This window comes from Lemur catta, chromosome 18, assembly GCF_020740605.2.
Source record: "Lemur catta isolate mLemCat1 chromosome 18, mLemCat1.pri, whole genome shotgun sequence".
NCBI lineage: Eukaryota > Metazoa > Chordata > Mammalia > Primates > Lemuridae > Lemur > Lemur catta.
This window is the reverse complement of record NC_059145.1, coordinates 32,794,564-32,808,265: the sequence shown is the minus strand read 5'-3', so window position 1 is coordinate 32,808,265 and position 13,702 is coordinate 32,794,564. Positions and strand designations below refer to the sequence as shown.

Below are 13,702 nucleotides of genomic sequence, written 5' to 3'. Positions count from 1 at the left end.
TTCTTTTTTTTTTGAGACAGGGTCTCACTTTCTTGCCTAGGTTGGAGGCAGTGGCATGATCACAGCTCTCTGCAACCTCAAACTCCTGAGCTTAAGCGTTCCTCCTGCCTCAGCCTCCTGAGTAGCTGGGACTACAGGTGCATGCCACCATGTCTGGCAAAATTTTTAAAAATATTTTGTAGAGACAGGTTTTTGCTATGTTGCTCAAGCTGGTCTCAAATTCCTGGGCTCAAGTGATCCTCCTGCCTTGGCCTCCCAAAGTGCTAGGAATACAGGCATGAACCACTGTAACTTAAATAACTTTCTAATTATCTGAAATAGGAGTGGTTTTATGTACCATGAGAATTCAAAATACAGCCATTAATAAATGTAATATCCTTTCGTTAATTATATTAATCCTAAAATGGACTATCTACTTATGTTTTATAAAACACTGCATAATGTTACAAGATCTTATACATCTTGACAAAGTCACATTTATAGAGAAAAATCCAATGCAACTCACTGGAATGTTGTCCTTGTCATACTCTTTTAAATCTCTTAAGAAATTCATATCTCCCAGAAGTTTTTTGCTAGGTCCCCAGTAATCTAAGATCTATAAACAAAATTTATGAAAACTTATTAAATGTACAATTAAAGATGCTTGATATAAAAACAGTTGAAGATATATTATCCAGAGAAAATGTTCATATACTTTCAAAATATCAACTTACATCTCCTTGGACATTAAGACTCCTCTCCCTGAGAACATGTTAATTATAGTTTGGATTTGTTATAATAAAAATTAAACATTGAAATGAAAATGATGTGATTATTTCTGAAAACTTAAGAAAACCAACTTGCATAAACACCAAAATAATTTCATATAAGAAAATAAATTTTTATTACTTCAACTTTTATTTTTCTTACTATTTGATTCTTTTGAACAAGAAAAGTAGCAAACATTTTTCCTAAAGCCAACCTCCTTACCCACCCAGGCTCTCCAAGTGAAATAGAAGAGAAAGCAGAAAGCCAAATATTGCACATTATTTTACCAGTTAAGGGTAAAGCATATACTACTTACTCTGGGAAAAGATGCTGGAAAACTACCTGAACATTCTTTTATTACTTCCAGAAATTTGACAGTGTGTGTGTGTGTGTGTGTGTGTGTAAATGAAAATAACTTGATAAGGTAAGAGCTTACTTATTCTTTATTATATCAGTGAAGGATAGAAGGGCCAAAAAAATCCCAACTCAATTCTTCAATTCAGGAATTCTTTTTTTTTTTTTTTTTTTTTGAGACAGTCTCACTTTGTTGCCCGGGCTAGAGTGAATGCTGTGGTGTCAGCCTAGCTCACAGCAACCTCAAACTCCTGGGCTCAAGCGATCCTCCTGCCTCAGCCTCCCGAGTAGCTGTGACTACAGGCATGCACCACCATGCCCGGCTAATTTTTTCTATATGTATATATATATTTTTTAGTTGTCCAGATAATTTCTTTCTAGAGAAAGAAATTTCTAGAGGTCTCTCTTTCTAGAGACCTCTCTAGAAGGTCTAGAGACCTTCTTTCTTTAGTAGAGACGAGGTCTCGCTCTTGCTCAGGCTGGTCTCGAACTCCTGACCTCGAGCGATCCACCAGCCTCAGCCTCCCAGAGGGCTAGGATTACAGGCGTGAGCCACCATGCCTGGCCTTTAGGAATTCTTTTTTTTACTTATTTTTAATTTTTCTTTAACCCTGAGACCAGCTAGACAATTCAGGAATTCAAACCCAGGTATTGTAAAAACCTGAGAAGAAAATAAGTTTGTAAATTTAGTTTAGGACAGATACTGTGCCTTCCTTTTTTAACAGATATATCCTTAAATAATAATTATAGTGACAGCTAACATTTATTGTGAGCTCACTGTTTGTAAGGCTTTGTACATAAGTATTAACTAATCTAATCCTCACATTAACTTTGTCAGGTAAGCATTATGATTACTTTTTTTTTTTTTTTTTTTTTTTACAGAATCTCACAAAGGTTAAGCACCTTGCCCAAGGCCACGCTGCTAACAGGGTCAGGATTTCTGAATACAAACATTTTGGCTCCAGGGCACATGCTTTTATTAAAAACAACATCACTATACTGTTTAACTCTCAGAATTTTTTGAATGCTCAGAAATAACACCTATGTGTTATGTATCACATTCTCAAGAATGTTAGCTGGAAAAGTACAGGTACATCAGTGTTTGTTCATTCCAACCCTAAGACGATAGAAATTCCTGCACAGACAGAAAAGGAGATAGAAGCAACTGGAACCACATTTTTCTGAGACTATACTGCCTTAGCTTTACCCTAAAATACATAAAGACAGTGTTTTCCATAGTTTATTCTGAATCCATTCAATCTGGAAAACAGTTTTTCTTCCTTGGATTGGGTACTGTTGATATTTACTGGGATAACAGTTGCTGAAAAAGTTCTGTACATTCATGAATATGATTTAAATCTATGTTCAGTTATTACCTTGCCTCCAGTCCCTGAAGGATCTGAAATTTTTTCTGGTTTTATATCTTTCATGACACAAATAGCAGCCATAACTAGTTTAACGCCAGATGGAGGATTCTTCATTGATTTCACAATTGTAATGTCGGCTGGCTAAATAAAAACAAAAACAAAGAAACAGGACATCGTCATAAAAGCACTCCTTTTTACTTGAAATTGTAATTTTTTTTTTTACTTTGCATGGTTATGAAAGAATTAGCAAAAGAGAATTTAGCACAGATTAAGACTAATGGTTTCCAAATGTTTGGGGAATACAGTGATAAAACAGTTAAATTAATGCTCATGGTCATCTAGAATGGATGCTTCCTAAAAACAAGGCTTTGTCAAACTAAGTGGCTGCTATGATTAACCTCCAAGGAGAGAATGAAGATCATGGGGTAGCCTGTGATATTAAATGTGCCAGAGAGCATACAGAAAGAAATAAGCTTAGGGTTTTAAATTTCTGGTTCATGGCATAGGGAGAATATTAGGAAGTTTCTATAAATGCCCTAAAATAATCTCTTGTCTTATAACTACAAGACTGATGTAACTGAAAATCAGAGTTGTATCCTGTGAGATGCTGAATTACCCATGGTTGAGTTCACAGTCTGACATGAAAGTTAGGATGTTGATTTGGAAAGAAGGCAAAGAATGGGATCTGAATATCCTGAGCCACAAACTACACTGGGTGTCCCTTGTGAACAGATGCTGTCTCTCCTGCTCTGCTTGGTGAAGTTGTTCTGGTCTTGCCTAAAGACCCTATAAAAAGTCATATACAATACAGTGTGGTGCAGTCAGGTGCCACTCACAGCTGTATCGGAAACAATCTTTAAGTTGTTCTGTGCATGCATGTCCAGAAGGCTGCAGAAATGTAGCTCCGCACTCTATTTAACATACACCTCCTGGTCCATGTACAGAACCACTTTGGCCTCTTAGAGCCTGTTCATCCCATTCCCACTGGAATATCCCAAATGAAAATTATAAACAATATATAAAAAGTACAATATATCAAAGAAGAACTGTTAAGAGGCAGGTTTCACTTGACTGAACAAAAACAATATAACATCACCCACTGAAATAGAATCATACCTAATTAACCAAGTACCTGTACACAGTTTGCCTTTGTTGATGAAACACAGGTAGCTAATTCAAACACTTGCCTTAAGCGTGTCCAGGGCAGACAGAGCTGCTTCCAAGGCCGGAATTGCCTCAGCTAGGTCACTTTCACACTCATTTTTGAGAGCCTGGGCTTCTTCAGCCTTCCCGCTGGCGAACACTTCATCTAATTTCACAAACTTTCTTTTTGCTTCCACTTGGGCAGACTCTATCTCAATAACCTAAAGAAAAGAGAGAAAGAAAAAAATAGAGATAATTTCTCAAATATCCTATTGTTTTATCAATCCTAGAGACAAAAGAATGTTCGAAAATTAGGGAATCCAACATATCATTTTGAAGGATAGAGGGGTCTAGAACAAAATGAGGAGAAATGCAAATCCATGGAACCTAATTTGGAAATGGGCTTACCACCTCCCTTTAAAAATGACAGAACTCGGCCAGGCATGGTAGCTTATGCCTGCAATCCTAGCACTCTGGGAGACCAAGGCAGTAGGATTGCTGGAGGTCAGGAGTTCAAGACCAGCCTGAGCAAGAGCAAGACCCCGTCTCTATTAAAAATAGAAAAATTAGCCCATTGCAGTGGTGAGCCCCTTTAGTCCCAGCTACTTGGGAGGCTGAGGCAGGAGGATCGCTTGAGCCCAGGAGTTTGAGGTTGTTGTGAACTCTGATGACGCCACTGTATTCTAGCCAGGGCAACAGAACAAGAATCTTTCCCCCCCCCAAAAAAAAAAAAAAAGACAGAACTCACATGGGACCCAGTGAGACAGCCAGTCAATAGAAAGGGTAAAGTCCCTAAACTCTAGCAGCAAAAAGTTAAGGCTTATCTTCAAGGCCAATTTTATATATTTCAATTGTCCTTTGACATCAATAAAAAATATTCAGGATACTTTACCTGCATCATATGTGCATTTTCAATTTTAGCTTCCTCCAATTTGGGCTGTAACTGAACAAGCTCAATTTGCATTTCACCAACCTAAATAGATAATTTGTCATTAAGTTTCCATTGCTATAATTATTACTGAAACCAAACAGAAAATTCCTTGCATGATTAACATGAAAGTTCTTTGCATGATAAACAAAATCATGAGAGTGTGGACAAGTTTTCTTCATAAAAGACTTTACCTTCCTTGAGTACATGACAGGGCAGTGGGAACATGCAGTTGCCATGGCAGAAATGCAGATAGAAAAGAAGGCAGTAGCTCAGGGTATTCCTATTATACTACGTGCATGGCATGCAATGCAAAGATGAACCAACCAAACCTCCATTACTTATATTGAAATAACACTAATAAGCATTGCTAGCACTTGTTAACTAAAAAAACCTCAAATCTTATATTTAACCAGCTGTTACAATAAAAGGCAGCCTAGACTTATTATATTCTCTCAAATGCCAAAAAATTAATTAAAAATAAAACAGCAGGTTTTTGAGTCTGTGTGGTCTGGGCAACTTATTGAACTTCTCTAAAACTTACTGTACTCATCTGAAAATGAGGATCATAAAAGTGTCTACCCCATGGAGTTGCTATGGGGAATAACTGAAGGAATGCATATGAAGTACATAACATGGAGCCTGGCATATAACATATTATAAATAAATTGTAGCTCTTGTTATTTTTTCTTACATTTCCCAATATATAATACCATTTTGAGTAGCTCCTCCAGTTTACCTGAGACTCAGCAAAAGCTAATTTGTCAAGCCCATTTACGTATCGTTGCTTTGCTTCCATGACAGCGTGTCGCTTTTTAGTCAAAAGCTGTCGAAATGACCCAATAAGTTCAAGATAAGACGTAGCAGTAACATAGTTATGTCGTCCTAACTCTTGCAAGAATCTAAAAGAGAGACAGATAACATATCTCACTATAAGTAATGTACATCACAAAGAGGTAAATTCAACATACCATTAACAACAAAAATTAAGAATAAAGGTTAAGTTTTATGCAGAAGCTGTTGAGTACTTAAATGTTATAAGCCTCTAGAATTCTACATATAACCACATCCTAATTTCTTCCTGCAGAATATCAAATAGCAATGATATATTTAAAAAGCACAAATCAACAACAATGTCTATAAAAGGTAAACTACAGCAAGAAAGATATTAGGCTTTTTTTTTTTTTACATGTTTCATAAGCCAGGAGGATCTAACTTTGTAAAGAACCTAAGATATTGTGTAAGCTAGGCAAGTATAGTAGGAAAGGGGATTGCAAATAGGATAGCAAGCATCATTCCTTGCAAATGTAACGTCACATGTTGGCTAAATGGGATATGGCCACAATACAAGACTGTTTTACATACACATGGAAACAATGGAAATAATGATGTTCTGTGGTAAATATACAAACTACCCTGCTTGGTGCTACTGTCCAAGCCAATCCTGCTGGCTGGCTGTGTGACTCTGGATAGGCAATATCCTATGAGCACTTAGATTTACCCATCTCTGAAATGAGGACCTCAGAGATGAACAGAGGTAAAACAGACACTTTGGAGGTGTCTACAACTCACCAACCAGCTTCCATTCTCTGAGAACTTCCACCCAGTGACTCCACAGTGATGTTTGGCCTATGAAACTTGGCCTCCTAACCATACCTGTTCAGACCAGGGTTGGACAATTGACACAAATGAGGCTAATCACATTTTGGAATAAATTTGGAATAGGGAGCTAGAAACAGCCAGTTTAGTCTCTACCTACAGTTGGAACTGCAAGAAGTAAACTTGAAAGCTGAGAGGCAGTCAGTTTCCTCCAAATGCACTGGGAAGTAAAACATTCAGTCTACGAAGGGAAAGAAGAAAATGGATGCCCAGAGAGAAGCAGATGTGAGAAACAGAAAAAGCATTTTGGGGTTTCTGATGGCTTTCTAACTCCAGCCCCTTCTGAGATCAAGCTGTATTCTTTCCCTTAACCTTTGTGAGACACCTTTGTATCTTTATAATGAACCCTCTGCTTTTGTTAAAGCTAGATCAAGTAGTTTTCTATTTCTTGTAGGCTGAGAGTCTTAAACTAAATGATCAGAAAGATTTAGAAGACATAGAACTCATATTAAAAATTTGGACTCCCATAAAAAGAGATGCTTTAAAATGCAAGGCAACATTGTCATTTTTAAATTTATTAATATTAACCTTTCTGAAAGATCCATAATAGAGGTGTGGAAGTGTTTACAGATTGGAACTATTTCTTGTCGTTCAGCTGCAGTAAGCTCCAGTGTTTCTAAGAATTTCACAGCTACAAGTTCAAGAGCATCTTCAGGCCATGACTAAAAATAAGAAAAAGAAAAATGCCATTCTTTTACTGTCCACTTCTGCTTGCATTATATCTCTAATTTTCATTTCATTGCTTAAATCCCTCGGGGTACTTTGCATACCACCTATGACACATGGCCATCTGCCTTACAAACTGAGACAGGGTGTCAATGTTGATCTACATGAAATATTTCATATACAAACATTTCATAAATTTCAAAATCTTCTGAATTGTTTTGGCACCCCTAGTAAGTATGTATCCTACGTTGGAGACTAGAGAGTGTCTTTCTGACTACATGACATAGAGTAGTTTACACTCACTTCTTGAATTTCATGGACCCAGGTCCAAACAATGCCATCAGTTTCTCTGACACAGTCTCTATCTCCCTAATACTTGGGTTTTGGCTACTTAATGGAAGCAATATTAAGATACAGTTTGCATAAAGCAAAAGTATTTCAGGCCGGGCGTGGTGGCTCACGCCTGTAATCCTAGCACTCTGGGAGGCCGAGGCGGGTGGATCACTCGAGGTCAGGAGTTCGAGACCAGCCTGAGCAAGAGTGAGACCCCGTCTCTACTAAAAATAGAAAGAAATTATCTGGCCAACTAAAATATATACAGAAAAAATTAGCCGGGCATGGTGGCGCATGCCTGTAGTCCCAGCTACTCAGGAGGCTGAGGCAGTAGGATCGCTTAAGCCCAGGAGTCTGAGGTTGCTGTGAGCTACACTGACGCCATGGCACTCTAGCCTGGGCAACAAAGCGAGACTCTGTCTCAAAAAAAAAAAAAAAATATTTCACATAGGTTTTATTGTTGTCTGAACATAAAAACATCCACTAGCTGAAACGTGTGTATAATCCTCAAAAGGGCAGCCTTAGTTTTTCAGACATGCAATTGATAATGAATAGGCAAAAGGCAAAAAACAAATTAGTGCCAGAAATTAATTTTTAAAAGAACTGTACAGGGTCTACGTACAGTTCGCATTCTATTGGGAATAAAACAATTAAATAGAAGGTACCATGAACTATTCTCAAGAGGACAAATATTTAATGGGCTTACACAAGTGGCAATTTGTCTTAAGGTTAAGTGAGACAGTGGCTTTCATCACTTGCTGCCAGCATGACTGAAATTGTTGCCCAATTGGTCTTCCTGTCTCTTGTTTTGTCCCACTCCAATTCATTCACCATACAGCCTCTAAGTGTTTTTGGTTTTTTCCTAAAATATAGATTAGCTAAAAATAAGTTAATGCTGCTGTGATATCTTTGGGATAAAACGAAATTTCTAGGAATACCTTACAAATCTCTTTATAACCTGGCACCCACCCAAAGCTTCAACTCTTCTCCTGCCGCCCTCATTGCCAGTCAGCTATACCAAACTATTCACAGTTGCCCAAATGAGCCATGCTCTCCTCACCCTTCCATCAGTTTAACTTTTTTTTTTTTTTTTTTTTTTTTTGAGACAGAGTCTCACTTTGTTGCCCGGGCTAGAGTGAGTGCCGTGGCATCAGCCTAGCTCACAGCAACCTCAGACTCCTGGGCTTAAGCGATCCTACTGCCTCAGCCTCCCGAGTAGCTGGGACTACAGGCATGAGCCACCATGCCCGGCTAATTTTTTTTGTATATATATTTTTAGTTGGCCAGATAATTTCTTTCTATTTTTAGTAGAGACAGGGTCTCACTCTTGCTCAGGCTGGTCTCGAACTCCTGACCTCGAGCGATCCACCCGCCTCGGCCTCCCAGAGCTAGGATTACAGGCGTGAGCCACCGCGCCCGGCCTAGTTTAACTTTTAAATTGACAGACTGAGTAAAGCAGATTGCACTCACTAATGTCAGTGGGCCTCATGCAATCAGTTGAAGGCCTTAATAGAACAAAAAATGCTCCCCCAAATAAAAGGGAATTCCTCTTGTCTGACTGCCTTCAAGCTGGGATACTGGCTTTTTTTCTGCCTTCAGACCTGAACTGAATAGGCTCTTCCTGGGTCTTGAGCTGCTGCCTTCAGACTGGAACTACATCATTGGTTCTCCTGGGTCTCCAGCTGCCAACTGCAAATCTTGGGCCTTGTCAGGCTCCATAATCATGCAGTTCCTTATAAGTTTCTCATAATAAATTCTTCTAATAAATTTCTTTACATATAAATCTAGTGGTTCCTAACCTCTCTATGTAACTAATTCATCTTTATACTTCAAAAAATCACTGTCTTCATATGTGTACCTTTTGCGTACCAACATTATGGCTCTTTTATGTAACTATGACTACTGATTGCCTTTTCTGTCTCCCAGTCCAGAGTGTAAACTCCCTGCGGGGATCATGCAGTCTTCTCAGTCCCTCCTGCTGAGCATTATGCCTGCCATTCTAGTAAGTGATCAAGAAACACTTGCTGAATGTATATTAATGAAGTTTAAATAAATTTCAGTAAAATTTCAGAAGAGTTAGTTGCCCGCTCCCCACAAAAAATTACAAACCTGAAACCAGTCAATGGTACAGCAATTGATGAGGGATGGGAACTGTCTCAAGCGATTTCGAAAGGCATCTCCAATGGGGCTAAAGGCCACTACAACATGAAGATTATCTTTGCAGCGATTCACAAAGAAAGCAAACAGGGCTAAGGGACTGAGTTCACCATGTTTATTGCCAGCCTGGGCTACTGGGCGAACACCCTAGGGAATATCAGAAAAAAAACCCTCATAAATAAAAATACATGAGATGATAATGAGATTAGCAGATATTAGAATATGAAGAAGTTTTATTACTTCCTGTAAATATCTTTTAAATGTTGGTTTTATATCAATAGAATGTCTTTGATATAGTTTATACTTAGAAAACCTCTTCCAACTCCATAAATCTATAATTTAAAAATAAATATCTGCCCAAAATTCACTTTATTAAGATAATCACAAAAGTTCACCAAGATATATGTACAGGACATTATTTTTAAGAGAAAAAAAAGGAAACAACTAAAGTGCCCATCACTAAAGAACTGGTTAAAAATGTAAAGCATCCACATACTGGAATTTTAAACAACTATTAAAAATAATGAGGCATATCTAGGTATGTGGTATGGGAAGATCAGCAAGATAAAGTAAATGAAACTGAAACAAGCTGTGCAATAGTATGTAGAATATGACCCCCCTTTGTTAAATTTAAAAAAAATAGATGTAAAACATGCAAATATAAAGCAGAAATACTGAAACAATAGAAACATTTGATAGCAAAATGATGGGAAGAAAAGAGATAATAGCTAAAGCAAGCTGGAAGCCTAGCAAAACTCAGGAAATCCCACTCCCCAAAGTAACTATTCCTTGGATGGGAGTATAAAGGATGAATTTCTCCTAGAAGTTAAGAAAATCTCCATCAGTCAGCAGCCTTGACCACATCCCTGACATATCCCAGATAAAAGCAAAGAACTTGTTGGATCTTTTTTCTTTTTTCCTTCCCCACCACAGGCCATGAACTTGTAACGTACCATTTACTGAGGGCTTTCCAAGTGCCTGGCACTACATAAATGCTTTGTTTGATTCTCAGACCTCACAACAACCCTATGTAAAGGGTTGTTGCTCCCATTGCATAGAAGAGAAAAGCAGAGTGCTTGAAGTACGAGGGCGAGTCCATTTCACTCCAGATGCTATCACTGGAGGTTGGCAATGAAAAATCCCTGTGTAAGTGATATATTTTCTGGGTAAAAGTAGTTACGGTGATAAGAAAGGGGGAAACTACTAGCAGAGATTTTGTGTGGGAAGGTCTTAGAAATGGGGGTCAAAGTACGTGACATCTGACAGTAGTGGGCACTTCAAAATTGTATTTTTTTATTAAATCACAAAGCCTGACTTTCAGATATGTCAGAACTGTAAGACAAGCAGCTTTATTAAGACTTGAAAATTTACTAACCAGTGGTAAGACTAATCAAGTAGCATTAAAGTCATGTTTTCTTATACCAATGTAACCCTATGAGATGATTTTAAAATCTCTAATCCCTCATAAAACATGCTAAGTAACATTAAACAGGTGAAACAAACTGCCATGATTATGAAGATGGGAATTATAAAATAAAAATTCTGTCTCATAACTATAGTACAAGCAATTTAAAATTCACCAAAAAATGATGTGTTAAACTAATATGCTTAAAATTTTTAATTACAAAAATCACCTGCACAAGCTATATTTATCCTAAAGAACAGAGAAAAGGTTTCAAGATAAGAAATTCCCTGTGCTGAAAGCAGCACTCCCCCAAAAGCATTTACCTCCATCACTTCTTGTTTTTCATCTGCTGCAAAAATGTTAGGCACTTCTCCAGTATTGAGTACACTGTCAATATCCTCTAGAAAAGCTTCTTCTTTAATCTGAGTGTCTGTGATTAGAAAGACTGTCTTCTGGCCCCTCATGCCTGCATTCCTTAAGAGAGTCTTAAAATAAAAATATACTTATAAGCAGAATGTGGTGGACATCTGCTGGTTTTGCTTTCCCTCCTTTTCCCCTTCTTTTGATCACAACACCTTGATTTTAGGGCAGTACCTCTCCCCACTTCTGGTGCGGCTGTCCATTGGGGCCTCCATTTCTCCTATTCCCTAGGTGGGAGACCCAAACTGATCAGAGTTTCCCTAAACCCAGGACATAATCATTAATTCAGAGGAAGACATGTGATTTAAGCAGGCCCCAATCATAGTCTTACTTCAGGGACTGAGATGGACTTGAAAACAGAAAGGATCCTTGTCATTCTGAGATGGAGTATGTAAAGGCCAGTAATCTAAACTACTTGCAGCCTCAGGGGATGAGCCTGCTGGAAAAGGAAGCCAAATGGAGGAGGGTAGTGCCAGGAGACAGAAAGAGTGATTACTAAGGACATAATTTGAGCCCCTAAATTCAGCTATGTCAAAAGCCTATCTACCTATGGATACTTTGGTCTTATAAGCCAAGAACTTTTTTTTTTTTGCTTAAACTAGTTTGAGCTGGGGTTTCTTGGGTCAATGGCAACTAAGGTTTTCAACTAATGTAAAGATATGGGCTCAGTAGTGTGCTGGAGCTGACTTGTACAGACTTGTTGAAACTGATTGTTAAAATTTCAGAAACTTGTGGCAGGTTGTTAAACAAAACCAGGATTAAAAATTAAATTACATAAATTTATAATTATATAAAAACATAGGTATATTAAAAAGAAAGGTAATAAATATTTAAATCTCATCATGTCCTAACTATTTTATTATATTTACTATTATCTATGGCCTGGAAATCGTTTAAATCTATTGAATCTATATGGTAAAACACAATGTAATGGTATTCCATGCACATGTTTTTTCAACTCTGTTTTTAGTGACATCATGTTGGTAGCTTTAAATCAGCCATGGTGGGAATTTTTACACCATGAAAATTGGCAAATGCTACAAATCAGGTCTCCCTAAACCCCAAACCTGGAAAGTGGGTCATTAAACATCTGTGAGCATAAAACTGGATATAGTTTATAATGAAAATAGCATTATGACTACCGCAAGTTATTTTTTAAAATAAACTTCTCTTCTGTAAAAATCATAAACTTTAAATCATTAAATATTAACTATAATTAATATTATCACTCTATAAAATAAATGGTGAATTTTTATATTGTACAAAACCATACCCTTTTCCCATTCAAGTCATCTTCCAATATGTAGGCTGTTTTGTTCCTAGAAATAATTTTTTTTCTCATCAAAACTAGGGAATCTAGTTTTATAAGAAGCATTATATCTAATCATGTCAGCTTTACAATTATTAATATTGTATCAAAATAAATAGAATATAATATGAACATATTTAATTTATTGCTATGAGCATCACTGTATTTAAAAGTCATATTCAAAGATACAATGTGTATAACTATTTCCAAATAGGAAAGAAGAATTAAAATTGTCAAAATACTAATTATAAGTGAGGAATATTACAAAGAACCTTACACATGTTATACCATAATCTATGAAGTAAGTAGTGTGATCTAACTTACACAAATGAATAATCTAGGAAGTATAATAACATCAACCAGATGATAAACTAGGAACCTCCAGGCTCTCATTCTCCCATGGAGACACTAAATTAGCAATATACAGAACAAAATGCTTTTGTGAGAAATCTAGAGACTAGTTAAGTGGCTGAGAGAGCATAAACAAGAGAAGGAACTATTCACAGAACAGTAAGCGAGGACCTAGCATTTTTCTTACCCTAGCCCCTCCCCCAACTTGGCATAGTGTGGTGAGATTTGGAGAATACCATCCAAATCCTGGCTCCTACCTCAGGTCAGAAGGAATAGAGTTGAACTTGAGTCCAGCATTCTGGCTTATCTGGGGGCTGTCTCACCTGGCTTGGGGTGCTGACAGGAACAATGGCAAAGTTTGGATACCAGGTTGGAGACCACTGAAAAAAGAGGTGAGTGCCCTGGTTGTTTAGAGGGGAAGAAACTCTGCAATTCCACAGGCAGGCTTCAGGGGGAGGAAGAGATTAAGGACAGAAGAATACAACAGAAACCAAAGCTCCTGAGAAAAAACATCAACAGTTAAAAGCACTCATACATTCTAGAATAAAAGCACATATACAACCTCAAAGAAGACCCATCCCTAGAAAAGATCTGAGAGATCCCAGAACCTCTAGCCAGGTTGATTGGTAAAGGTCTTCCCCTGCCTGAGGCCAATCATAAAGACTGGGGGAAGTAGTTGTCTTTCAAATAGTCATTTATGAACAAAGGATCACAAGGGTTGCAAAGAAACAGGGAAACATGGCCCAATCAAAGAAATAAAATGAAGCTTTAGAAACCAACCATAAGGAAATGCAGACCCATAAACTGACAGACAAAGAACTTAAAATAACTACCTTAAAGATGCTCAATGAGCTAGAAGGAAA

General features: G+C 37.5%; 1 protein-coding gene across 1 annotated transcript in view; it reads right to left on the bottom strand.

The window, feature by feature from the left end:
- DNAH12 (dynein axonemal heavy chain 12) overlaps nucleotides 1-13,702 on the bottom strand; it is a 153,189-nt gene that overhangs the window by 48,850 nt on the left and 90,637 nt on the right. Inside the window, exons 43-50 of the mRNA XM_045530444.1 lie at nucleotides 11,083-11,244; nucleotides 9,307-9,501; nucleotides 6,727-6,860; nucleotides 5,279-5,441; nucleotides 4,504-4,584; nucleotides 3,656-3,832; nucleotides 2,478-2,609; nucleotides 506-595 (exon numbers count right to left, since the gene is read on the bottom strand). Coding sequence (XP_045386400.1) covers nucleotides 506-595; nucleotides 2,478-2,609; nucleotides 3,656-3,832; nucleotides 4,504-4,584; nucleotides 5,279-5,441; nucleotides 6,727-6,860; nucleotides 9,307-9,501; nucleotides 11,083-11,244 — 1,134 coding nt within the window. The remainder of the gene's footprint in view (nucleotides 1-505; nucleotides 596-2,477; nucleotides 2,610-3,655; nucleotides 3,833-4,503; nucleotides 4,585-5,278; nucleotides 5,442-6,726; nucleotides 6,861-9,306; nucleotides 9,502-11,082; nucleotides 11,245-13,702) is intronic.